Genomic DNA, 27,878 nt, shown 5'->3' on the forward strand with positions numbered 1-27,878 from the left:
GAGTCAGAACTGACAAGAGTGGCACTTAACAACAGTTTCAGTCAGCAAGATAAAGCCACTGAGCTGGTTATTATTAGGTTTCCAACCAAGAATGAATAGCTTCAAGTGTAAGTATATTGATATATAAATCCTCTCTTTAAGATGACCAGTAAAAACTAGGTTTCTAATGGTATGGCACTCAGAACCAGTACTAAAACTCTGCATAAAGGATGACTATTAAAAATTATATTGGTTTTTAAAGAGAACAAATATTTGCCACTGTGAGAACAAGTCTACAAAGCTACCTGAAATGATCCTATGAGACTGGTCTCAAGTCAACCTCTGAACTACCTTAGTTAGAGAGCTCAGCATTGTCAGTGCATCACCCAGATCTATAGCTACCTATCAATATGAACTCTCTTCCAAGGGGCAATATACACATTTCTAGAGAACATTTCTACAACCAAGAGTAAGGTAAACAGGGTTACAAAATGGCTACTGCCACTACTTTCTTCTACTACCTGAAAATCTTAATTTAGCATTGCTGTTGTTAGGTAATGTCAAGTCAGTTTAAACTCACAGGGTTTCCAAGAAGCAACTGGCGGTTTTGAGTCGCTAACCTTGTGTTTAGCAGAGCAGTGCTTATCCTACAGAGCCACACCAGAGCATTTAATTCAATAGTTCATTCGAAATAGTTAAAGATTAGGATAAACTGTTATCTCCTAAAATTCCTACTTAATTTTAAATAGCCAACTAGAATGCATGATATAAAACATGTATGTGAAAGATATATCCATCAGGAAATCTGTAATATTATAGAAGAAAAATGTCATAATGCTCTCTCACAGTTATAAAGGGAAAATGGAAAGACCACAGATATGAGTGAACAATTTTTATTGAAACCCTCAAAGATTAAAGAGGACCAAATGGTGAGTTTGGGTACCATAACAAAAAATCTCACCTAACTGTACCATCATTCACAGGAATGAACAAACCCAAACACCACAAAATTCAATTTCCCATGTAATTGCTACAAGTGAATATAAATGAATTAAATCATTTTATCATAGCCTCCCTTTAAACATATAAAAAAGGGAATTTACATGGCATTAACGAAAGATATGCAAAACTTACCGAAAACAAAATTCTCTTAAATTTCTCAAACTGATTTTTAAAGGATGCATCTGAAATGATTAAATGACTCAAGCTGATTCTTTTTTTTATTGCAAACTGTTTTAACATCAGCTTATCCCCCATGCATGGTATTCAAAAAGAACACAGCTTTTGAATTAGAAAGATCACAAGTTAAAATGAAGAATTAAGTATTGAAATTAGGAAAAGACTGGGGTTTCTTTTGAAAGGAATCTTCAAGTACCAACATGTATAGAAAAGAATACTAATTTTGGTTACATTTTTCCCCTTACTGTTTAAATATACAAACTATAATACCTTTCAAAATAAAATACCCACATAATTTTAATAAGAAACATTTCATAGCCAGAACTTCAAGAAACATTAAGCATGAAATTTACTAGGCCAGTGATTTTTTTTTTTTTAATTTGTGATTAATCAAACATTTGCTGTGTTTCCTATTGTAGAGCCCAGGTTCTTTCCCTTTGGTGTCTACAGTAGTTAAGAAACATTCAGTTAGTTGTGCTATTGAGACAACCAATGATAATCACTTAGGGGAGAAATGTCTTGCAATACCCTTGACAGAACTCAGAGTTAGAGTAAGGTGGGAGTTCTGGAGAAACTTTAAATGACAAAAGCACAAAATTATCAAGTGAAAAATAAGAAAACAAACTTGTTTTTTTGTTTCCAAAGGAATGCTGCACCCATTTAATTTAAGATTAGAAATCCAGGTTAAAGGCACTGGGATGTACTCCTCACCATGGACAGACTATTCAATTACACTTGACATTTCTGAGTCTGATACGGCAATCAGCTTGCTTGCTGTTTCCATGACACTTCTCACATAGAAATTTAATGTTAATTAAACAAGTTTATTCATTTGTAATGTAACTATTTTTATAAAAATATTCAGAGTTGCTAATAAAGCACCAAGAAAAAGAGAATCTCAGGGAGAGAACTCAAATCCTTCCTACAAAGTCACTCCCTTTAAAGTTTTCTCTAATAGACCTCCAAAATGACAACAGTCATATTTGACTATTGTGCCTTATCTATATGTAATATTAGGGATGTAGAACACTGCTACAGTGACTATATCCAAATGCCAATTTTCATTATAAATAGTTAAAAGAGACATTTTACAAGATTTCATGGCTTATTTCTTAAACTCTTAAAAAGGTAAAATAGGTGCAATTTTCCTTTAAGAAAGTCTTTATTTTGTAATATACTGTATTTTGATGTTCCCTTCAGTAAACACTAATATAATTACTCTGGGACTAACTACTAAAGAACTGTGAAGTAGCTATGGTTATCTCCAAATACTGTAACTTTTTTCATTTGACTACAGTATTTGTACATTTTAAGAAAATATTATATAAAAAAATTCTATAACTGAAAGCCTCAAAGAAATATGCAACTAAATTTCTTTTAATTGAAGTGACCAAAGACCACAGTAAATGAAAATACTTCTAAACATGATGTAAACATAAGTGGAGTAATGGAAAACATCAAGGTATTCAAATCTACTGTATTGCTATTTCCACCCTTAATAACATATCGCCTTTCTACAGTCTTCTTTTATAACAGTAATATAAGGGGCAGTACAATATCTTCACAACCTTATGCCATCAACTCAGTTAATACAGATGCTTCACACATTATCATTATAACAAAATCAATTTGTTTCCAGATATAAAATTAATGTTGATATGTAATTAATTAAAAAAAGATGTTAAAAAAAGGATAACTAAAAGAATACCCAGATATATGCTGTATTCCCATTTATATAGCTCTGATCAATAAAACATCAACACATTCACTTAGATACTGATTTAATCCATGGATCAAGGCCATATTTTCAAAGTATTTTAAGGATGCCAGGACACTGCAAAAGCTGGAGAAGTTGAGGAACAGTATATATACTTGCTAAACAAGAACTATGTGTTTATTTTGCTAATGAATATCTAGAATAATAAATTTTTACTTCATGATAGCAATCAGGCTCGCAAACACCCAGAAATAGGGATTAAGGGTTTTAAATGTAGTTATAAAGGTCATAAAAAGTCTGATTAGACTGAGGTACATTTACTCAAAATTTTGAGATTCATTAAGTGGTAGCAAACAAAATAATTCCTCAGACAAATGCACATTTTTTCAGTATACATACTGGGGGAAGGAAGGGAGAAGAATGTGCATTAACTGGTGAAATCCACCAAGCTGCATATCAGTATTTTGTTACACCGAACAAATTGAAGACAAGGGAAATGTTCTAATATAATTTCAGATAATGTTTCATTTGGCTAAAATAGAGCTTAAGGTTGCTTTGCCTTATTAAAAGTTTACTACAATAATTTTCCACATAAACATTTAGACTTGAACTCCAGGACTAAATATGGCATGATTATTTTGCTTTTAATCTGTCAAATAGCTAAAAATTGACAATTTAAAAACTACAACAAAGAAAAATTGAAGCAGTGTGACTCTTACATCATTGAACCACTTCTTATGGTTAACTGTTAGTATTTAACAAATTCAAAGAGTTAATGAATCCTTGCATTCATTCAGTCTTCTGTGCCTTAGCTAGGATGCATAATTACAAAAGACAGCAGATACTGGTAAAAGCTTCAGGACAGAAAGTGCTTGACGAAGTTACAGTTCTCAAGTGTGTTTGGTGAGAGTATAAGGGCATATGCGCTGATGAAAACCATTACAAGAAGAGTCAATTCTGTGTTAAAGTGTTCAAAGATGTCACCTTAAGCAGAAAAAAAGCTTTAATAACGTCTTCTTTGACTTATTAGGCATTTCCAGAGTCTACGTCATTAGTGTTGTAATTCTAATAGGATTATCTCCATAAGGTTATTGTTTGTTTCTATTTCTCTCCTGAAAGAAAAACATAAAAAGAATTACAATAAAACACTATCAATGCTTAAATATAAATCATAAGTACATATAATATAAATCATCTCCATATAAAGATCTTCAAATATTACTTCAAGAAGCTGGTTAACAATGACTTACTACTCTCAGTCCATAGTGGGATGATTACTGTGAAATATTTGAAACAAAAATCCCAAACACAGAAACATACTCCAGGAAAGGTCCTCCCCAGAGGTGGGAGGATTTTGATCAAGGTGAGATACAACAGTGCCTTTCTGATCCTTTCAATGAGCTGGAAGATTTCTTTTTTTTTTTTTTTTTAATTTACTGTGGTAAATTTTTGTGTGACATAACATTTGCCATTTAAACATTCCTCACATGTAAGTTCTGTGTTAATGAGTTTTTGATGGTGAGGTATCAAACTAATTAAGACTTTCTAGCAGTTGAAAATGATTAGTTAGCCATGGTTCAGAGTTGGATTAAAGCAATATTCCAATGTTGTTAAAAAAAAAATAATCAAACTCTGGATCAAAAATTTCCTCCATATTTTATTTTCACAATCAACACATAACTTTTCACCTCAAGGAGTATGATTAGTGTTAGGTAGATTCAGTCTGCAATATAATAAATTGAGAGAAATAAAACATTTCCATCTATCAATGAAAAAGAAAACAGCTTGAACAAAAACCAAACTAAGTGATGTTTTTGCAATATATATCAAGTATTTACTTGATACTTTAGATTGAAACCATGCATGCCAATCAATTACATATTTTGTACCATCTTTGTCATAATGTGTAATTCCGTTATTCTCAAAACTTAGCAGTCATCAGAATCAGTGATTACTGGACCCCACCCATCCCCCACAAGCCTGAGGTGGGACCTTGTGAATCTAACAAGTTCACTGGAGATACAGTTGCTCCTGGTCCAGGGACCTCACACTGAGAACCACTAGTGTTAAACACATAAGACTCTTTTCTTTCCCATTCCCATTTTATTTATTTTGCCCTCTGTAAAACATGTTTTACAGTGGACATCAATATACTTTGCAAGTGCATAAAGCTGCTAATTTGAAAGAAAACTTCGAGTTCTTTGTTATTAAAGTCCTTTCTAAGCCATACAGCAAATCTGAGAAGACGTAATAATAAAAATCAACAATTAAAAATATATCCCAAGGGAATAATCTTACAATCCAGGGACAAAGGACCCTAGAACTATCAAAGCAGAAGAGCACGAGTGGAATGTGGGACTCTATGCAGAGAAGTAATGACATCAGAGATGGGAGGCAGAGATGAGGAAGGACATGGAGAGAAAACGCAGCTGAAGACTCTACACTCAGGAAAGAAAAAGGCTGTGTGCTGGCAGCCAGGAGGCAGGCTTGCAGAATGTGCCCTTTAATTGCTGAAATGATTCCATATTCCTGAGTATTTTTGTGTACATTCCCCAGTCCCCCACAAACAAACAAACAAAAAAAAAACAGAGGAAATAGAAGTAAATAGTGTTAATTGATGATGCACAAAGGAGATTGTAATCACTGCAATGAAATGAGTGTAAAACTGTTCTCTCATGTAAACTATCACTCAATTCACAATAAAAACTTAAAAAAAAAAAAGTCCCAAGGAAACAAACAAAATCCCATAGGCTCATAAGGTTTTACAGGTGTATTTGGTAAACTACCCAAGATTTATCACTCCAACTTATACCAACTCTTTCAGAGAACAGAAAAAGTGGTATTTCCTAACATATTCAAAGATTACCATTACTTTGATGCTAATACTGCCAGGAAAAGCTAGAGAAAATAACAGTATAGTCTCATTTGCCACAAAGGACTTCTTAAGCGCTATTTGGTTGGTATAGAAATAAAAGAAGTAAAAGTGGAAGCAGGAAGGCGCGTAAGAAGGCCTTCGTACAGAGTGGAAGCTCTACAAGTGTATGGCTTGGAATACATTATGAAAGAAAGCAGAGTTAACAAGGAAGTCATGCTGATGGGTAAGATATGGAACAAGAAAAGTATCAAGAATGAGCCCAGAAAAGAGAAAGACTGTGTGCTGGTGGCCAGGAGGAAGGCTTGCAGAATGTGCCCTTAGACTGTTTAAATGATTTTATATATATATTCCTGAGGGTTTTTGTGTACATGCCTCCCTCCCCACGAAAATTCAGAGGGAACAGGAGCAATTACTGTTTAATGATGATGCACGGAGTGGACTGTAATCATTGCAATGGAATGATGAATGTAAAACTGATGTTTCTCCCATGTAAACTATCACTCAATTCACAATAAAAACTTTAAAAAAAAAAAAAAAGGGTCCAGAATTTGGCACCTGAACAACTAGAAAAATCAGAGGTGCCTTCTATGAAGATGGAGAGTGCTTCACAAAGAGTGAGTGGAAAACGTGAATTAAAAGATAATGAAAATTTCCCACTAACTTTCTGAAGCCTCTTCATATTAAATTGAAAATGCTTATTATTAACTATGATGTCTAACTGTTGCTGTCGTTAAGTGCTGTCAAGTAGGTTTGGACTCACAGTGATCCTGTATAGGGTTCCTGAGGAGTGCCTGGTGGTAAGCTTGAACCATCAACCTTGTGGTTCAAACTGATATTGCAGTCCAGCACAGGCAACCAGATATGGGACTCTAAAAATCAGATGCAAGGTCCAGGCACACAAGTTTTCGAGTCCTTAGTGCATGGCAAAGTTTATAAACAACCTAAAGTCTCCAGAAACCTATGGCCCATACTTTAAAAAGCTCTGCTTTAAGATCTACCCTTCCCATCCCACACCCCTCCCCGACAAAATCACATTTATTAGGCTTGAAGACTGTACCTAGCATTGTTACTAAATAAATATTTGAGTACAATGAGATACCTATGGCCATGCTGTCAGCTACCAAACCCAGTCACTGCTTAGAAATAGGGAACTAAATGATGAGCTATCACTGGCATCACTAGCTTCTATTGTAATTATATATGAAGCACAGATTACACAATTGACATCACATTGGCAGGCACTAGCAGGATAAGCACTCAACCTCAAGGTCAGTTTGAACCACAAGGTCAGTGGTTCAAACCCCCTAGCTGTTCTTTGGAAACCTCATACAGGGTCGCTGTTAAGTTGTAACCAACTCTATGATATTTAACAATTGTTGTTAGGAGAGTCTTAGTGCAGTGCTGTAGGATAAGCACCGGACTGTTAACCACAAGGTCAGTGGTTCAAACCTACCAGCCACTCCTCAGAAACCCTATACCAGGTGTCACTGTGAGACATTAACAGACTAGACACTCAGCAACAGTGTTGTTAGAAAGTAACAGATAGATAAAGGAAAGAAGAATTATACAAAAGAAATACATTCCAGAATGACTTAAGTTGATAGTGATAAGTGACAGCTCAAAAAGTGGTACTATAAATACACACAGTTCTTAAGATAAAAATTTTCAGAGAACCCCTTTATTTTGAGTAATAGATGACACTTAAAACCTGATTTGAAGGATTCCCCCCTGACATCCCTGTACCCCGCCTTCTACTCACAGCATTAAGCCTCAGTCAGGCAGATCCTGAGATCTAAAAGACACCTAGACAGACTGAGAAAAATTGGGTGCTACTGGTTAATGTGCTGGAATGCAAGGTCAGTGGTTCAAACTCACCACCTGCTTCTCGGAAACCCTATACAGGGTCGCTATGAGTAGGAACCGACTCGATGGGAAGACCAATATAAAATCATTAAGACTTAGAACTTGGCATCTGGAGATATACTCTTGGAAAATTAATGCCAAACCAGATCTTTGTTATGAAGTTCTGGATGAGCTAAGACCTCCTTAAGCCTTCTTTCAGGCAAATGAAGAATTGGAAAACAGATTCTTTTCAATTTCTTCAGAGGAATTAATAGTTTACCTTAATGCTTGAGGCAAAGGACACATTTTTCCTTTATTACTCGTAGGTTTTTCACCATTAGCAACATTTCAGTAGCTAGATTTGAATCCAAAGGAGGCACAAAGGAAAATTAACTGCCTATCCAGAAAGGAAACAGTAAGGATAATCACCCAGAGCACAAGTTTAATTAAAGAGAAATTCCGAAGGAGACCGTGGACACCTGAAAAAATCCAAAAGGATAGAAAAAGCTCTGGTAGCGTAGTGGTTACGAATCGGGCTGCGAACCTTAAGGTCAGCGGTTCGAAACTACCAGCCGCTCCGCGGGAGAAAGATGAGGCTTTCTACTCCCGTAAAGATTTACACCCTCGGAAACCCTGTACAGGGTCGCTATGGGTCGGACCCGACTCGATGGCACTTAACAACAACAACAACATACATAGGTACTGCAGATGCAAATACAACACACACCAAAACAAAAACAAACTAAACAGACTGGTAGTGTAGTGGTAACGAGTCAGCCTGCTAATCTTAAAGTGAGCGGTTCAAAACTACCAGATGGTCCACAGGATGAGGCTTTCTGAAACCCCATGCAGGGCCACTATGAGTCAGAACTGACTCCAGGACACATAACCACCTCTACCAAACAAACAACATTTTTTGTAGCTTAAAAATGTGGTTTTCAAACAAAAAAATGCATTAGATGAATTAAAGGGGCTAATAGCCAATGCTGGACTACTGGTGTGACACTGTAGGACAAGCATGGGACTGCTAACTGAAAGGTTCAGGGGTTCAAAGCCACCAGCTGCTGCTTATAATCCTTGCACAGGGTCACTGAGTTGGATCTGACTCTTAGGCATTTAACAACAAAATGACCGGCAGTTGTTATGTGCCATCAAGTTGGCTGTGACTCACAAGCAACACTATGTACAACAGAACAAAACACTGACCAGTCCTGCGCCACCCTTATAATTGTAATGCTTCAGCACATTGGTTGCTGCCAGTGTCAATCCATTTCGCTGGGGGTGGAAGTGGGGTATTCCTCTTTTTTCGCTGACCCTCCACTTTAACCAAGCATACTGTGTCCTTCTCCAAAGACAGGTTCTTTCCTTCTCCTGGTGTGTCAAGTATCAGACCAAGTCTCATCATTCAAATCTACGGGGAATTCTGGCTTTACTTACTTCAACACAGATTTGTTTGTTCTTCTGGCAGCCCATGGTACTTTGAACATGCTTTGTTAACACCATAATTCATATGCATCAAAATTTTTCTTCCTTCCCTGAATGTTCTTCTCCATATAATCCAGCTTCTTAGATTATTTGCTCAGCATACAGACTGAATAATTATGAAGAATACAAACCCTTTCCTATTTTAAACCATTCAGTATCTTTTGCTCAGTTTTAATAACTGCCTCTTGGTCTATGTACAGGTTCCTCATGAGCACAGTCAAGTATTCTGCAATAGCCATTACTTCTAGTGTTGTACATAATTTGTCATTATCCACACAGTCAAAAGCCTTTGCATAGTCAATAAAGCACAAGTAAACATCTTTCTGATAATCTGTGATTTCAGGCAAGATTCATCTGGTATCATTAGTGGTATCCCTAGTTCCACATCCTCTTCTGAATCCAGCTTGAGTTCTTAACAGTTGTCTGTTGATATACTGTTGCAGCTGTTTTTAAATTATCTTCAAAAAATTTACTTGCATTTGCTATTAACAATATTGTTCGACAATCTGTGCATTCCACTGGATCACCTCTCTTTGGAATGAGCACATCTCTTCCAATCGGCTGGCTAGACAACTGTTTTCCAGATATTTTAGCATAGATGAGTGAGTGCCTCCAGTGTTCCATCAGTTTGTTAACAAGATTTCAATCTGTATCCTGTCAATTCCTGGAATCTTGTTTTTCACCAATACCTTCAGCAAAGTTTAGATCTTATGTCCTTGATCATATGCCACCTCTTGAAATGGTTGAACACAGACCATTTCTTTTGATACAGTGACTTAGTGTAAACTTTCCATATTCTTTTGACACTTTCTGTATTTCTCAATATTGCAAAAGTCAAGGCTTTCAATTTTTTCTTGAGTTGTTTCAGCTTCAGAAATGCTGAGCATATTCTTCACTTTTGGTTTTCGAACTCCAGGTCTTTGGATATTTCATTATACTTGACTGTGCCTTCTCAAGCTGACTGTTGACATTTTCTGTTCAGCTCTCTTATCTCCTCCTATCTTCCATTTGCTTTAGCATCTCTATGCTGCAGAGCAAGTTTGAGTCTCTTCTGACATCCACTGAGATAGTTTTCTTCTGTCTTTTTAATTTTTCTTTTTACCAGTATGATGTTCTTGTGATAATAGCAAATCTGTTCTTGATATTATCTCTAAATTCATGTAGAATATGCTCAATGTCATATTTTGGCTCTCGTGGACTTGTCATTTTTCTTCAGCTTCAGCCTAAATTTGCATATGAGCAATCAATGGGTAATTACATAGTCTGCCCCTGGCCTTGGTTTTGGCTAATGACACTGAGCTTTTTCTACCACCTCTTTCCAAAGATACACTCAAATTTTATTACTGTGTATTCCATCTGGTGAGGTCCATGTGTTTAACCGCCTTTTGGTTATAAAAAATTACTCATTCAATCTATTGCCAAGGTCAAATTATCCAGTGACTGATCCTGCCTCTTTGTTTTCAACTTGGATTTCAATATATCTTGATGACATGTTTGATCAATTACAGACTGTTGGTAGAATTCTTTAATTTCATCATCACTGGCTTTAGTGGTTGGTGCTTACATTTGAATAATAGTGGTACTAACTGGTTTTTCTTATTGTTGCTGTGTGCTGTTGAGTCAGTTCCATCTCAGTGACCTTGCATAGGGTTTCCCAGGAGTGAGTGGTAGGTTCGAATTGCCAACCTTTCAGAGAGCAGCCTACAGTGCCAGTCTTCCTTGTAGCTACTATATGGCTATTATCCTATCACAGAAAGCATTGTACTTCAAGATAGATTTTGAAACGTTCTTTTTGATAATGAATGCTGCACTACTACCCATTTTGAATTTGTGGTTCTCAGCAGAGTAAACCATATGATTGTCAGTTTCAAAATGGCAATACCAGTCCGTTTCAGCTCACTAATGCCTAGAATATTGATCTTTATGCATTCCATTTCATTTTTGACAACTTCCAATTTTCCTAGATTTATACATTCCATGTTCAATTATTTTGGCTGTCTTCACTCATTTTGAGTTGTGCCCTATCAGCAGGTAGTCAGTAGAATATCAAGCCTAAGAAATATCTCAAATTACAGGTGGAGGGAGGGAAGATTTGGAAATAAATCTTACAGAAAAATTAAGAGAACTGTAGAACAGATCCAAAACACCTAATATAAATGAGATTGGAAAAGGGCAAATGGAAGATAAACAACTAAATATAATGAAAACTTAACAAATTATAACACTCCTCTCCTATAAGACATGGAGTTTGATTTCTCTGTTCCTGAATATGAGCTAGACTTAGAAGCTTGTACTGAAGGAAAAGAATATGCAAAGGAGAAAATGGGGCATTTTTAGTGGAGCAATAGTAGAAATCATCTTAATCAAGGAATCAAAGTTAACATCACTAAAACTAAGTTACGATGATACAGTGGGCATCTGCTTGTTGGCCTTCCCACTGTATGCGATAAGGACACACTGCCAACGTGGTATTCATCTAAAACCCCATAATTTCAGAATGTCATAAGAAAACATCATGCAAGGCAAAACTGAGAGCCATCCTACAAAATACCTGACTAGTACTCTTCAAAAATATCAAAGAGACAAAGAAAAGAGAATGCCACGAGTTGGAGGGCAGTAAAGAGACACAGCAACTAAACGCAATGTTGGCAACCTAGACAATCTTGTACACAAAAAGGATATTAATGGAAACATTGAAAGTTCTAGTAAAATCTATAGCATAGTTAATAGTACGGTGCCAGTGTTAATTAAAAACACAGTCCCCCATGGGTGTATGTGCTGTGCTCAGTGGCTTTTCTCACCATGCTTTATAACTCTCACCAAATTAATGGGTGGAACAAGGCAAATGAGATAATTCTGCCCCATCAAGGGGATTAGATAACTTGCTAATAATACAAATAAGATACACTATTGTGGGGTAAAACCATGCAAATAAAGTATATGGAACCTTAATGAGGGTATTGGTCAGTTTTGTCATCCCATTAAGGCTTAAAAAGAGTCACCAGAGGCAGAAAGGGAGACATTACTGTCATTACGAAGAAAAGCATGGGGTGGGAGCTCATCTTTTGGACTGGAGTCCAGGCACTGAGAAACACCTAGCCAAGGAGACACAATGCTGTAATACTAAAGATAGCACAAATCAATGAGAAGTGGCGGCAAGTTCAGCAGAGAACTGGCAGCAGCAGAACCAGGAAACCAAAAGGAGCAAGACAGCTGAGCACCTTCCTGGAAGAAAGGGTGCCTCCTAGCACTTGCTGATGGAGCTAGGTTTTGCTGAAAGCTGAGTACTTTGGAGTTGAAGCTTAATGGCAAAGGAGGGTGTCCCTGGGTACTCATCAGTGGAATACGTTTTGTAATACGTGCCTGAGTAGGCAAGAGGCCGGGTCAGTCCAAGAGGCTAAGGGACCAAAAACCAGGATCTTTCCTGAGTGTGAATTGTAATCTGTTAAGTTCCTAATAAACCCCATAATTGCGAGTACTGAATTATGTGCCCATTACAGTGTATTATCAAACCCAGCAAAGAAGTAAGAGTGCTGTGGCAGTAGAGGCTGGAGTCAGAATTGTTCAAAAGGTTGGTGCATGGAGTTATGTCTGACAGCCTCAAGTGAATCAGTTGATTTTGATTCTCTCTCACCTTCATGATACTGGAGAATGTCAAACACCCCGGCCACACTATTCTTGCAGGATATATGTAACACATTAAGAGAAACTGAGTAAAGGACATACAGAAGAAACTCTGCACAATCTTTGCAACATATCTGTAAGTTTTAAATTATTTGAAAATAAAAAATTAGACTCAAATACAATGAGAGGAAAAAGTGGAACAAAATTCAAATTCCTAAAAAGAAGTACACACTTACTGGAGTGATAAGACTACAAGAACACCCCTGAGACCATCACCCTATTACTCTTTGAGCTTGGAACTGAAGCCACTCCTGGAAATCACTGTTTAAAAAACAATTTCCTGTGAGCAATGTGTATCTTAAACAATTTACTATGTTGTTGTTATTATTTGTCATCATATCATTTCCAACTCATAGCGACCCTGTATAGGATGGGTTTCCACAGAGCTGCTGGTGAGATTGAACAGCTAGCTGACCTTGTAGTTCAAACTGACCTTGTGGTCTAGTGTTTATCCTATAGTGCAGCTTAAACAATCTACTATGTTGTTGTTAAGTGCTGTCAAGTTGGTTACAACCCATAATGACCCTGTATAAAGTTTCCAAGGAGCGACTGGTGAACTTGAACCACCGACCTTACAGTTCAAACCGACTTTGCAGTTCAGCACATTAACCCACAGCGCCACACCAGGATCAACAGCAACCCTACAGAACAAAGTAGAGCCGTTCATTAGGATTTCCAAGACTAAATCTTGGCAGGAGCAGACAGCCTCATCTTTTCCTCCCACAGAGCAGCTGGTGGAACTGTAGACCTGTGATTAGCAACCCAACACTTAACCTACTGCATCACCAGGGCTCCTCATAGGGGAACAGTCAACAATTACCAAAAAGAAATGATGAAAAGGCGAGGGCAGGAAAGTTAGATCAACAGAAACAGAACAAACAAATTAATGAGAATACTGACATGTGTGAAAATTGTTAACCAATGCAGTTTAACGGCGGCAGGGACTTCTATCCAACTCTTACTCCCTGTGTTCTATTATTTAGTATGAATATTCCCTGTCCTATCAACCAACCTGTGAAGGATTTAAATAAGTAGGAACTTAATCTGCAGTGTAAACTTTCATGTAAAACAAGTGAAATATTTTTATTGACTCACATAGAGACATTGTATACACAGTTTCAGAGGAGTGATGGGTGGGTCTGAACTGCTGACCTGGCAGTTAGCAGTTCAGTGGTAATTCTAAGCACCACACCAGGACACTTGAGAGATTATAATGACTGGCCTGCTGTTCTCTGTACTGTTTGAGGATAAAAGTATTACTTTTAATAAAAATAAATATTCCAGACTGTATAATTTTAAAGAAAATGGTGCACATTTCCCAAGAAAACAGTTTATTGATGAACAACGCCAAAGTAGACTAGCTGAAGTTAAAACATCTAATACATTCATTTCTTCAAGAAATTTCATGACTTGTAAGGAATAATATCCTGTACAAGTTGGTTGACAGAACAGAAAATATTCATGTTATAAAAGTAGAACAAGGGGAGTTAACAGATGGATAAAAGTCCCAGCCATTGAACAGTACCAGCATTTGCTCACAGGTGTTTAAAATCGATGAATGCACACTGAGATAAATTTCTAATGCGCAATGTCCCTGGGGTAGTGCAAACTACTGACACACTTGACTGTGAATCGAGAAGTTAGAAGTTTAAGGTCACCCAGAGTTATATGTGAAGAAAGACCTGGCATTCTACTTCCTAAAAATAGAATTAAAAACTCTATGGAGGACAGTTAAACTCTGGCACACAGTGTTGTTGTAAGCCAATGTCAATTCAACCGCAACTGTCCCCTAACATGATAGATAATTTTGCATTAAGAAAGCAATATACAGAATATAAGGGAAACAGACAAATTCTCCACTATAAAACAAATCTAAAAACAAATAATGATTGGGGGAAAGACTGGCTATGCTTTGAAAATTACTGGTGTTGTTAGGTACCACGGAGTCAATTTGGACTCACAGTGACTCCATCCATATGACAGAGTAAAACTGATGACCTTGAGATTTAATCCCATAAAGATGACAGTCTAGAAAACCCTGGGAATTTTGGGAATAGAGAGGTTTTATTTTTGAAAGTCCACTCTCAGAATTTTTAAACTTCTGCTTCTATTTAAATAAGGCTCTAACATTCTTGATCCTCTTTATGATCACATTATAATATAGAACTCCAAAAGGCTACAGTGATCAAGCTTAACAAAATAGGAGTTGAGAAAAAAGATGCAATTTAAATATATATACATTTGTATCATTTAAAGATCAAAATAACCTCAAAGTGCAAAGAAAGAGCAATAAATTCAAATACAGAAGTGTAGTAGTGAACAGTCATTGCATAAGCTATTAATAAAACTAAGAATAAGAGCACGATTCTAATGTTAGGACAAAATTAACTTTTTTAGTTGTTATTTAGTTCCAACAAAATAACATCACATGAAATTCTTGTTTGTGTATATGTACTTTTGGTTTTGTGTACTCTATGTTTATCCTTTTTTGTAGCTGTATGTACTTTTGGCTTAAACTTCATGTTTGAGTTGGTTCCGACCCACAGCAACCCTGTACAGGGTTTCATGAAGAGTGGCTGGTGAGCTTGAACTGCGGATATTGCCGTTCAAACTGACTTTGCAGTCCAGTGCATTATAAACCCCAGAGCAACATCGATACTACAGTAAAAATAGTCTCACAAGGAAAAAAACCTAAAAAGAACAAAAAACAAAATTATTTCTACCTGCAGATGATGATTTCCTAGATAAAGATGTTCTATAAAAAATTACAAAAAAATATTATATTTAGCAAAGTTAACAGGCTACAAACCATAAAGTAAATCTATTCTATATACTTGCAATAAACAATTGGAAAATAAAAACAGAAAATATAATTCCCTTTACAACATCAAGATATATAAACACTCTAAGGCACATAAATCTTTTTTCTTTTTTTAAAAAATGTTTTATTGTGAATTATATGATTGTTTACATACATGGGGGAATTTCAGTTTTACATTCATTCCATCACATATCATCTCACTGCCATGGTTCCAATTCCCTCCACGCATCATCAACCACCCAAAGGGTATATTCCAGAAATCCACCGCCTACACTTTCCCCTCCTCCCCCCAGTTTTTAGGCCACAGTCCCTTTCCCTCTCTGGGTCCAAAGTCCCCAGCCGCTTCATCACTCCACGTCATCATCACTGTCTCCATCTCAGACATCTCTTGTTTCTACGGGCAGGGTCCCGCTCTCGGCTCTTCTCCGTTGATGGTCCCAGAGGCCTCCGCTCCTATCCTGGAGAAGTAATCACTCCCTTCTTTGTTACAAAACTTCTACCTTTGCATTTCCAACCCTCATAATCTGTCCTGATAAGCATGATTCACTACAGTATCACAAGTTACCCATCTGTATCTCCTTTCATCAGCTCTGCCCAGATTGAATAGTGCCTACTGGAGCTTCTGCCTTCCGCCATGCTCCCTAGCACCAGGTTCCCTCTTGAAAGCTTGTAAGCAAGTCATTTCTTGCCTTTGTAGTACCCCCCTCCCAATTTGAGTATCCAATGTCCAAGCTGACCTTCTCTGTCCACTCTGTGTGTGGGGGTGTGTGTGAATGTTTCTTGCTGTGAGGATTTGTTCCCTCTTTTGAGTCGCTGCTCCATAGGTATAGGTCAAGTTCATCAGACTGTATCAGCTCACTTTTTTTCTTTCTTTCTTTTTCCCCTCTTCTTTCCTCTCCTGTTTGACCTCCAATCATCCAGTCATCCGGTCCAGGTCACGTGGATATCATCTGCAGGTGTGGGCGCTCCTACGCATATGTCCTCTCTTTCTGTCAGCCAGTAAGCTCCACTCTCCTCTTTGAGTCCTCCGTGGCCATGCCACTGACTCTGGGCCCAAGAGACCCCAGGCCTCTTCACACTGTTTGCCAACCAGGTCCCCAACTGGGTCCACAGAAGTCCACTGAACATTTAGGGCTTGCTTAGCTTGCCGCTTCATTGCTGCTTTTACCCCACTTCCCCCCATCGGTGATGTGTGTGGTCACCAATCAGAGCGTACATTTCCGTTGAGTCTTAAGTATTAGAAGGGGGTTTGCATTGAGTGGACCTAGCCACTAAGGCACATAAATCTTAAACAATTAAAACTACAAAATATTCCAGGGAGAAATTATGCTTGCTTCTCCCCCAATGGACTCGACAAAGGGTTAGTGCTTTTTGGGTGGCTTATTAGTAACCTTTAGTATTTATCTCTGTTGAATGACTAAGGGATCATACTAAGAAATGAATGAACATGCAAGATCTAATATAATAAAAGGGTCCCAGGGTGGTACAAATTGTTAAGCACCTGAATGCTAGCTAAAAAGTTGTTTTGAATCTACCTAAAGGAACAATCTCACCACTCTGTCAGTTTGTTGTATTGTGATGGCTTATGAGTTGCTGTGATTCTGAAAGCTATGCCACAGGCATTTTAAATACCAGCAGGATCAGCCATGGTGGACAGGTTTTAGATGAGCTTCCAGACGAAGACAGACTAGGAAAAAGGAGTGACGAACTACTACCGAATATTTAGTCACCGAAACCCTTATGAATAGCAGAGAAACACTGTCAGATATAGTACTAGAAAATGAGCCCCTCAGGTTGGTGGCAGTGATGGGAACACTGAATGGTTTCAAATTAAGAAAGGTGTGTAACAGTGTTGTATTCTTTCACCATACTTATTCAACCTGTACGCTGAGCAAATAATCCGAGAAGGGGGGGTTATATGAAGAAATACATGACATCAGGATTGGAGAAAGACTCATTAACAACCTGCTACATGCAGGTGACACAACCCTGCTTGCTGAAAGTGAAGAGGACTTAAAATATTTACTGGTGAAGATCAAAGAGCACACAGCCTTCAGTATGGATTGCATCTCAATGTAAAGAAAACAAAAATCCTCACCACTGGACCAATAAACAACATTCTTATCAATGGAGAGAAGACTGAAGCTGTCAAGGACTTCATTCTTCTTGGATCAACCATCAACACTAATGGAATCAGCAGTCAAGAAATCAAACAATGTATTGCATTAGGCAAATCTGCTGCACAAGACCTTTTTAAAATGTTGAAGAGCAATGATGTCAGCTTAAAGACTAAGGTGAGCATGACCCAAGCCATGTCATATGCATGTGAAAGCTGGACAGTGAATAAGAAAGATCATAGAAGAATTGATGCCAAAAGAACAAACAGATCTGTGTTAGAAGAAGTGCAGTCAGAGTGCTCCTTGGAGGCCAGGATGGTCAAACTTCATCTCTCATACTTCGGACATATTGTCAGGAGGGACCAGTCACTGGAGAAGGATATCATATTTGGTAAGGTCACAGAAAAAGAGGAAAACCCCCAACAATATGGATTGGCCAAGTAACAGCATCGATGGACTCAAGCGTGGCAACAATAGTGAGGTTGGCCCAGGATCGGACAGTGTTTCGTTCTGTTATGCATAAGGCTGCTATGAGTTGGTACCAACTCAATCGCACCTAACAACAACAACAACAAAGGAAAAATCTGCTTCTGAAAGGTCACAACTTTGAAAAAACCTTAGGGTAATCTGGTAGCGTAGTGGTTATGAATCGGGCTGCGAACCTTAAGGTCAGTGGTTCGAAACTACCAGCCGCTCCACGGGAGAAAGATGAGGCTTTCTACTCCCGTAAAGATTTACACCCTCGGAAACCCTGTACAGGGTCGCTATGGGTCGGAACCGACTCGATGGCACTTAACAACAACAACAATCTACAGTTAGAATCTACTCAATAGTAACTAACAACAACTTATGTTTGACTAGAATACAAGATGTATGCTAGCAGAAACTCAGACAATAAAGACTCAGCAGGTACACAGAACAGAGGCCCAGCAGAAGAATCCATGTTCCACTATTATTTTGGGGTACAATATGTGTGACTCCTTAAATAGTAAAGCTATTATATTCCAGACTATCTTTCACAAGTATAATTATTTTATCAGTTTTTAAAATTACAGACTCCTGAATACTTTTCTATTGCCTCTTAAATGTTATTTCAAATGCAGTATCAATTATTGATTCATCATCTGTGTAAGATACTAGAGTTGCAACATCTTTCAGTAAATTCAAAGTTTTCTGCCAAGAGACAATAAAGTTAGTTTCACTCAAAAATTAGAGCAAAGTTACCCAGAGGCGCCTGGGAAGACAAGCCTGGAGATCTGCTTTTGAAGGTCACATAGCCCTGAAAAGCCTAAGGAGCAATTCCACTATGCACACAATGGGAACACCATATCTGAGAGTAAGTAACACAAGTTGGAGGCATTCTACATGTGGTGAACAATACTCTTCTGCTTACAATACCAGATCAAACCTACCCTTCAAGGCCAATCTTAACTTTACTTTGACTTCTTGGTACTCCCAAGCATAATTATATTCACCAGGTATAATCTTTTTTTTTAAAAAAAACTAAGGTGTTAAGGATATCATAGTTATGCAAAATACTGTCTATAACATCACAAATACAAACTATATACACCATGGTTTGATATAGTCACACAGGTTATTTGTAAAAAGGCTTTAATGTAGTTCTGGCAGGCAATTTCTGATACACAACGTAATCTCTCTGCTTGATGGAATTCATGCCTGTGTATAATTCCCTCCCCCTGAATATGTGCTAAAGAGCCCTAGGAGTACTGTAGGATAAGCACTGGATTGTTAATAACAAGGTCAGCATTTCAAACCCACCAGTGGCTTGGCAGGAGAAAGATGAGGCTGTCTGGGTCACTTTGAGTCAGAATCAACTGGACGGCAGAAGGCGGAGTAGGTGTTGGACATAATGAGTGACTTGCCTCAAGAGAACTGGTTCTATGCTGATTCTCATCCAAGAAAATACCACTATATCAGGCAACAACCATATTAGCTCGGAAGCAAATCTTTTCCCTGAAGCTGAGAAGCCAACTAAGCATGCCTACATTCCTGACCCACAAAAGTTCTAAAATAAGTAGTTTAAATTCTCAATCCCTTTTTCTAAGTTATTCATCTTCCATTAACCTAAATTCACTGGCTGTAAGGTTCTTATCTAATCTTTCAAGTTGTTATTGTCAATTTGATCCCATATAGATAGTTCTTAAGAAGCATAATGCTCAAAGCAGGCATTTTTTACCAGTTAAGATAAAATACTGTTTGGTTGAGAAGGATATTTTTACAGAATGTTTTTGACTTGAGGTTTACAGATGATCTCAGGGCAATAGTTTCAGTTCATCGAATCTACACGGCTCCTAAAATGTGCGCTGTTCTAACACACAAAGTTTGGGTGAAATCCCATGGGTAGCCAATAGATAATTCAATAATTCACAAAAAAAGTTTATATGGTTAGTAGTAATGCCCTCGGTAATTTGGTACTGAATATTAACATAAATTAAAAACTGTTAAGGAAAATGATTGTATTCTTCTCTACCTTCATCAATAATATATTGCATGAGTAAGGATAAAATACACTAAAGAAATCTTGACATTTTGAAGAAAATGATTTAAGCCACTCAAAAAAACAACATGTAAAGTTAGTTATCAGATCTGTTTATTTACCCTTATTGAAGAATGAATCTTATCTACAACGCCTTTTGCTGGAAATATACTCTATTCCAAGACAAATCTATTCTAAATTAAGAAACGGAATGTTATTGTTTAAAAATAAATTATTAAATCAACAGAATAATTCAGCTTAAAATTTTTCCAGTTATATAAACCCATATTCACTAAAACCATTATGTATACGCCACTAAAGAAAGCTGACAGAAATGTGGTTCATTTAGTGGTGATTATTTACTATTACAAAGGAGCTCTGATAGCATAGTGGTTACGAACCGGGCTGCTAACCTCAGAGTCAGCAGTATGAAACTATCAGCTGTTCCGCAAGAGAAAGATGAGGCTTTCTGCTCCAGTAAAGAATTTACAGACTCAGAAACCCTGTTCAGGGTTGCTATGAGTCAGAACCAACTCCACGGCACATAACAACAACAAATTTACTATTACAATATGGAGGAAATACCTCCCACAGATTTATGATTAACCTGATAAACTGTAGGTCATTCACTGTACCATAGCATACCATTAAATCTCCTGTAGACCTAATAACACAAATCTGAGGGGAAAAAACCTGAAAACAAATATATGCTACAAAATGTAAAACAAATCACCCTGTCTCCTACCAACAGTATTCAGAAAAGAATCATCCTATTTAAAATACTACTTAATGTTTCATCAGAGTATTCACTTAAACATATAAAAGTTTACGCCCCATCTGCAACTGTATAAGAAAACTTTTGGGTTGAACAATACCACCAACCTTGTGGTTAGCAGTCCAGTGCTTATCCTACAGCACCATACCAGAACTCCACGGATTAAATTATATTCTCCAAAAAGTGATGGATTTGCAACTTTTGTAACCTGTGGGTATGGATTTATCCTGTTTGGTAATAGGCTTTTCTTTGCTCTGTTAGTAAATTACAACTAAGTACAAGGTGTTCTAGAGACCTGGTATGGCACTGTGGATTAATACACTGGACTGCAAGCTTGGGCTGAACCACAAGGTCGGTGGTTCTAGCTTTAACAGCGCTCATCAGAAATCCTATACAGGGTTGCTATGGCTGGAACTACTAAAATCAAACAATTGGCAGTCCAACCTACCACTTGTTCCTTGGAAATTCTATACAGGGTCACGACGACTTAGAGCTGACTTGATGGCACTTAGTAAAAGGGTATGGAAGTGTAGTGGTTATGAATCAGGCTGCGAACCTCATGGTCAGCGGTTCGAAACTACCAGCTGTTCCTCGGGAGAAAGATGAGGCTTTCTGCTCCCGTAAAGATTTACAGCCTTGGAAACCCTGTACATGGTCGCTATGAATTGGAACCGACTCCAAGGGTAGTTCTGGAGTCCTGGTGTGGTACTGTAGGGTAAGAACTGAACTGCTAACCACAAGGACAATAATCCAAACCCACCAGCCATTCCTTGGAAACCACTATATAGTGTTGCTATGAGTAAGAACCGACTCAATGACACTTAACAAGAGTGGTTCCAGGAGCCCTTGTGGCGCTCTGAGTTAAGCATTAGGCTGATAACCAAAAGGTCAGGGATATGAACACACGACTGCTCTCTGGAGAAAGATGAGGCCTTCTGTTCACTTAAGACTAACAGTCTCAGAAATCCTACAATACATTTCTACTCTATCCTATAAAGTTGCAATGAGTTGGAACTAACTCCATGGCAGAGAGTTTTTCAGTTTTAGGGTGGTTTTAAATCTTTTATTCTAAATCTGCATCCACCAGAGGAAAAACAGATATCATTTGGGGACAGTTTACAAGTCAAAGAGATAATAACAAACAGTCTTAACAACGAAAAATAATCACGAATAAGATCCTGATTTTAACTTTTAGCCTCCCGAACGATGAAAAAACAAATTATTCTTTAAAGCGACAAATGGTGCTATGGATTATATTATGTCCCCTCCCCACAAATGTGTTGGTTTTGTAACTCCTATGCCTGTGAGTGTGGCTGTAATCTTCTTTGGAAATAGTTTTATTTGTTTGGTTAATAGATAAGTATCAAGCAGAGTAGTTCAAAAAAAACCCTACTGTTACAGCTGCTTAAGGAAAATGAGGCAAAAAGATAAAATACTACCCCATTTTAGCATTGATTTGTATTTCTTAGTAGTTACAAATTGGGCTGCTAATCTCAAGGTCAGCAGTTCAAAACTACCAGCCGTTCTGCGGGAGAAAGATGAGACTTTCTACTCTCGTAAAGATTTACAGTCTCGGAAACCCTGCACGGGTCGCTATGAGTCAGAAATGACTCCACAGTGCTTAACAACACACCACTACCTGATGATCACATGCTATTGTGGCATTGTGCATTAATGGGCTAGACTGCAAGGGATGTTTGACCTGCAACGTCAATGGTTGCTCACCAGCCAGCACACCTCACAAACCTGATACAGGGTCACTATGAGTCAGAACTGATTCGACGGCAATTAACAACAGCAAACCTGATGTCGTGCTGCAGGATAAGCATTAAACTGTGAAGGTCAGTTTGAACCTCAAGGTGGGCAGCTCAAACTCACCAGCTGCTCCTAGAAAATAGGGCTCCTATGACCTGAAACCAATGACACTCGACAACACCCACCTGATGTGTTGTGGCGCTGTAGGATCAGCACTGGACTACGAAGCACAATGTTGGCAGTTCAAACTCAACAGCTGCTCTCAGAAATCCTATGAAGGGAATTGACTCGATGGAACATAACAACAACAACCGCGTGGTGTGGAGCTGAAGGATAAAAGCACTGGACTGCTTACTTCAAACCCACCATCAGCCTCTTGGAAACCCTATATGGGGTCACTAGGAGTTGGAACCGAGTCCACAGCACTTAACATTAGTTACTGTTAAAAGATTGGTGGTGGTGGTGGTATGCTGTGGAGTCAGTTCTGACTCATAGCAACCCTGCGTATGGTTTCCAAGGCTGTAATCTTTCCGGAAGCAGAAAGCCTTATTTTTCACCCAAGGAATGCATGGTAATTTCTAACTGCTGACCCTGAGGTTAACAGCCCTACTTGTAACCACTACAATACCAGACCTCCTTTTCAGAAGATTATAAACACTGAAAACCTTAAGGAGCCCAACTTCTGAAACGTATGAGGTTGTGAGTTGGAACCAACTTGATGTGTTGTTGTTAGGTGCCATCGAGTTGGTACCGACTCATAGTGACCCTATGCACAGCAGAATGAACTTGATAGCTACTGGTTATTTCATTATGAGTAAACTAATGATCTTTTTACATTTGCACCAATCACATTTTTTTCCCCTCATGAAATGCCTATCCATCTTTTTAGCCACCTTTCTATTGGTTTATTTATGCTTTCTTAAAAAAAAACAAAAACTGACTCCTAGTTCTTTATATATTCTTGATAGCAATTTTTGGTCCATTACATGTTTCACAGAGTCCTGGTGTGGCACTGTGGGCTAATGCATCAGACTGCAAAGTCATTTGAACTGAAAAGTCTGTGGTTCAAGCTCACCAGCTGCTTCTTGAAAACCCTATACAGAGTTGCTATGGGTCAGAATCAACTCAATGGCACTTAACAAGAAAAATATGTTTCATATCTTTAACTTGTGTTTTTCACTTTCTTTAAGGCATCTTTTCCTAAACAGAAGTTCTTAATTTAAATCTAGTCAGATTTATCAATCATTTATTTCATAATTAGTGCTCTTTGGTGACTTTTTCTTTTAAGAAATCCTATTTTACTCAATGAATCCCTGGGTGGAGCAAACCATAAAAGTGCCTAGCTATTAAACAAAAACTTGGAAGCTTGAATTCACACAGAGATGCCTTGCCTCAAGATCTCTTTCTGAAAAATCAGCCACTGAAAACCAACCCCACTCTCACACACAACACAAGGGGTCGTCAAATAGCAGTGACAGCAACCCAGTTACTGTATTTAAAGTCTGAAAGATATTCACCTGGGGAAATGTGACTGTCCAACATGTGAGCTTTGAGGAATTGCAGCTAGATACAATACAGATGAGGTTATACTAAACGAGGTTCTGAAATACTAACTTGCAACTCTTTTATATGAAGTAAAAAAATTTTTTTTCAATGGAAATACTAGCAAAATACCACTTGTCTTTTTATGCAAACCATGCACCCAATACATTGAAATGGAGTATTAATAAGGTGTTATTTTCATAAAAACATGGTACTTTATGCTTTTGGATGTCATCAAAGAGGACTCAGAATAGACAAGAAAGTTCAATCTTCATTACTGGGATACCAAGAATATTGGAAAGCATGCTGGGAAACCTAAAGGCAAGCACATCAAAGAAAAACAAATTGACAAATAATAAAACTTTGACTGGCAAAGAGTTAACGACAGAAAATTAGAAAAAGACACGGTGCTAAAATGCCAAGCAGTATATAGTAAAAACTGATTCCTGACACTGTGGTTTCAAACGGAAAAGAAAGTCAACTATCTTCCTTCTTACCTTCCACAAGCTGAAGAATCACGTAGCTGGTAAAGTTAATATATAACAGATTCTCCCATTTGCCATTAGCAGGGTATATGCAACTATCAACACCAGATAGCAAAGCTATGCTGTTGTTCAGTGCCATTGAGTCAGTTCTGACTCATAGCAACCCTGTAAAGGGTTTCAAATCACCAACCTGGGGATTCAAACTGACCTTGCGTTCCAGTGATTTAGCTCATAGGGCACCACACCAGAACTCCAGGTATTAAAGTAGAGTAGGTCAAAAAAAAAAAAAGACTTGATTTTGGGGCTGAATAAACATCTTGATTCAATGATGACTAAACAGGAAAGACATTTCTTTTTTGTGTTTTGGTTTTGTTTTTTATTGGCGGGAGGTGGCAAAAAAAAAAAAGGTATAGCAAAACTATAGTCAGTATACACTAGTGGCTGCCAGACACTAGTCATGGAAGTAGGGATGTGAACACTAAGGTATTTCTTGGAGGTATGATATAATTGTTCTGATTCCTGACTCTGGTAGTAGTAGTAGCCAACATGAATCTAAGGAGCTCTAGTAGCATAGTGGCTGAGAACCTCAGGGTCAGTATTTGAAACTACCAGCGGTTCTGCATGAGAAAGATGAGGTTTTCTGCTCCTGTAAAGATTTACAGCCTCGGAAACCCTGTACAGCGTCATTATGAGTCAGAACCGACTCCATGGCACATAACAACAAACATGAATCTAACAACAACATGAATCTATAAGTATTCAAACTAAGAACTGTGTATCTTGAAAACATCAATTTTACCATCTACTTTGTAAAATTTTTTAATTACAAAAGAGTATGCACACAAATGCTTTTAGAAGTCTTATTAACATTTGCCAAAAACTACACCCAATGGATAACAAATGGGGGCATCCATACAAGAGAAGTACTGACATAGATGAATTACAAAGACATTATGCTGAGTGAAAGTCACTCTCATTAGATTACACACAATGTGATTCCATACATATGAAATTATGGATAATGTTTTATAGAAACAGAGAACAGATTTGTGGTTGGCAGGAATTAGGAGTAGAAGGTCTGATTACAAAGGGGCCACACCAAGAATTTACAATTTTACAGTATACAAATTAACAAAAAATATGAGGAAGTAGTTTCAAAAAGTATATTACGGGAAGTAGAAGTAAGTTTTAAACACAAAACCACAAAGAATTCAGGATCAAGAAATTCAAGAAAACTAGTCCATTAACGGATGAATGGATATACAAAATGCAATATATACGTACAATGGAATATTTTGCAATTATAAGTCTGCAAAGTATCTTATAATAACATGGATGAACCTGGAAGACATTATGCCATGTGATGTAAATCAACCACAAAAAGGCAAATACTATATACCATTTTAATAAAAAGTTAAGAAAAGGTTACTCACAGAAAGCAACATTCTTTGATGGTTATCAGGAAAAGGAGAGAGAGGGAGGAAGAATCACTAATAGATAGTAGACACATGTTAATTCTGTTGAAGGGAAAGACAGTACACAATGTGAAGGTAGTCAGCACAATGTGGCCAAGGCAAATGAAGGCACTCAGAGATAGGCAAGAATAAAGGAGAACTACAATAATGACTATATCATATACAAAGGGACTTCAAGAAGTTTGTGGAAAATGGAATGAAAAATAATGGAAACTTCCCACAAACTTCTTGAATTTTCCCACAAACTTCACACAATTCATCAACAATAGCAATAACAATCCAAAATCTGAGTGACTACATAGGCAGATATGTATGCTATATAGAGTAGAAGAATGTTTGGGAGTGTATACACATGCTTATACGGTTATGCTGTTTGTTGTTAAGTGCAGGCGAGTCGGTTCCTACTAATAGCAACCCTGCATTCTTATTTGCATATGGTGCATGTATATTTATATATATAAAATACAGCACACAGGGAGCAGTTAGGACAATTTCTTAGACTTATACAAATACTGCATGAGGCTGAGTAACTACGATTGAAGGTTAGGAACCATTGTCTCAGGGGACATCTAGCTCAACTGGCATAATACAGAACATAAAGACGTTTTATATCCCTGTTTGGTGCATAGTATCTGGGGTCTTACAAGTTTAAGAGCGGGCATTTAAGCTACAACTATTGATCTCTTCCTGTCTGGAGCAAAGTAGTGTGAAGAAACCAAAGGCTAAAAAAAAAAAAAAAAAAAAAAAGTCCACAGAACTAGTCACCAACATGAACTATGGCCTCTTCTATCCTGAGTCCAGAATAACTAGATTGTACTCAGCAACTTGGGAGTCCTGTTGTGACGCTGTGGGTTAATGTGCCAGACTGCAAAACCATTTGAACTGCAAGGTTGGGGGTTCACACTCACCAGCTGCTCCTCAGAAACCCTATCCAGGGTTGCTATAGGTCAAAACCAACTCGATGGCACTTAACAACAACTCAGCAACTTAAGGAGCTCTGGTAGCGTAGTGGTTACGAATCGGGCTGTGAACCGCAAGGCCAGCAGTTCGAAACTACCGGCTTTCTGCTCCTGTAAAGATTTACAGCCACGGCACATCACCACCACCACCACTCAGCAACTTCTACCAATAGCTTTGACAATGGGAAATTAAAAGGTCCTAGTTAAAAATGGAAGAAAAATGTAGAACAAAACTCATATTTATAATACAGGAGAGTGGAAGAACCTGAAACTATTGCCCTGAGACATTCTTTCAACCTAGAACTAAGATCACTATCAGAAGTTCTGTTCTAGCAAATTATAATAGATTGGCATAAAAAAATTAGCAGAACATCCATAAGGAATGTGCTCCTTATAACAATCAACTAAATGAAATCAAACAGGCAAAGTTTATTCCAAAGCAAAAGATAAGATGGCAAGGAAACTAGAGATAGAAACAGGTAAGGCAGGGTGGGATTTGGAAAGTGCAGACCCTTTGCTAGGACAGCAACCAAAGTCAGAAAGCAATTTGCACATGAATTGCTGAATGGAAAACAACTGCTGTTTAAATTTTCATCTAAAGTAAAATGGTGGGGGGAAAAAAGAGAAAAGGAATGTAAAAGGGAGCTGGATTCAATTAGGCAAACAAATTCAAAATTTCAGAATAATA

General features: G+C 37.7%; 1 protein-coding gene across 4 annotated transcripts in view; it reads right to left on the reverse strand.

Moving 5' to 3' along the window:
• Positions 1 to 856: 856 nt before the first annotated feature.
• The window catches only part of YTHDF3 (YTH domain family, member 3), a 47,938-nt gene continuing 20,916 nt past the window's right edge, over positions 857 to 27,878 (reverse strand). For 2 of the 4 annotated variants that reach the window (XM_006860062.1, XM_006860059.1), the window contains one exon: positions 857 to 3,987. In XM_006860062.1, coding sequence (XP_006860124.1) covers positions 3,964 to 3,987 — 24 coding nt within the window. In that variant the 3' untranslated portion in view covers positions 857 to 3,963. The remainder of the gene's footprint in view (positions 3,988 to 27,878) is intronic. The other 2 variants (XM_006860060.1, XM_006860061.1) reach the window with 1 other exon arrangement.

The sequence above is a fragment of the Chrysochloris asiatica genome, unplaced genomic scaffold, assembly GCF_000296735.1.
Source record: "Chrysochloris asiatica unplaced genomic scaffold, ChrAsi1.0 scaffold00036, whole genome shotgun sequence".
NCBI classification, from domain to species: Eukaryota; Metazoa; Chordata; class Mammalia; order Afrosoricida; family Chrysochloridae; genus Chrysochloris; species Chrysochloris asiatica.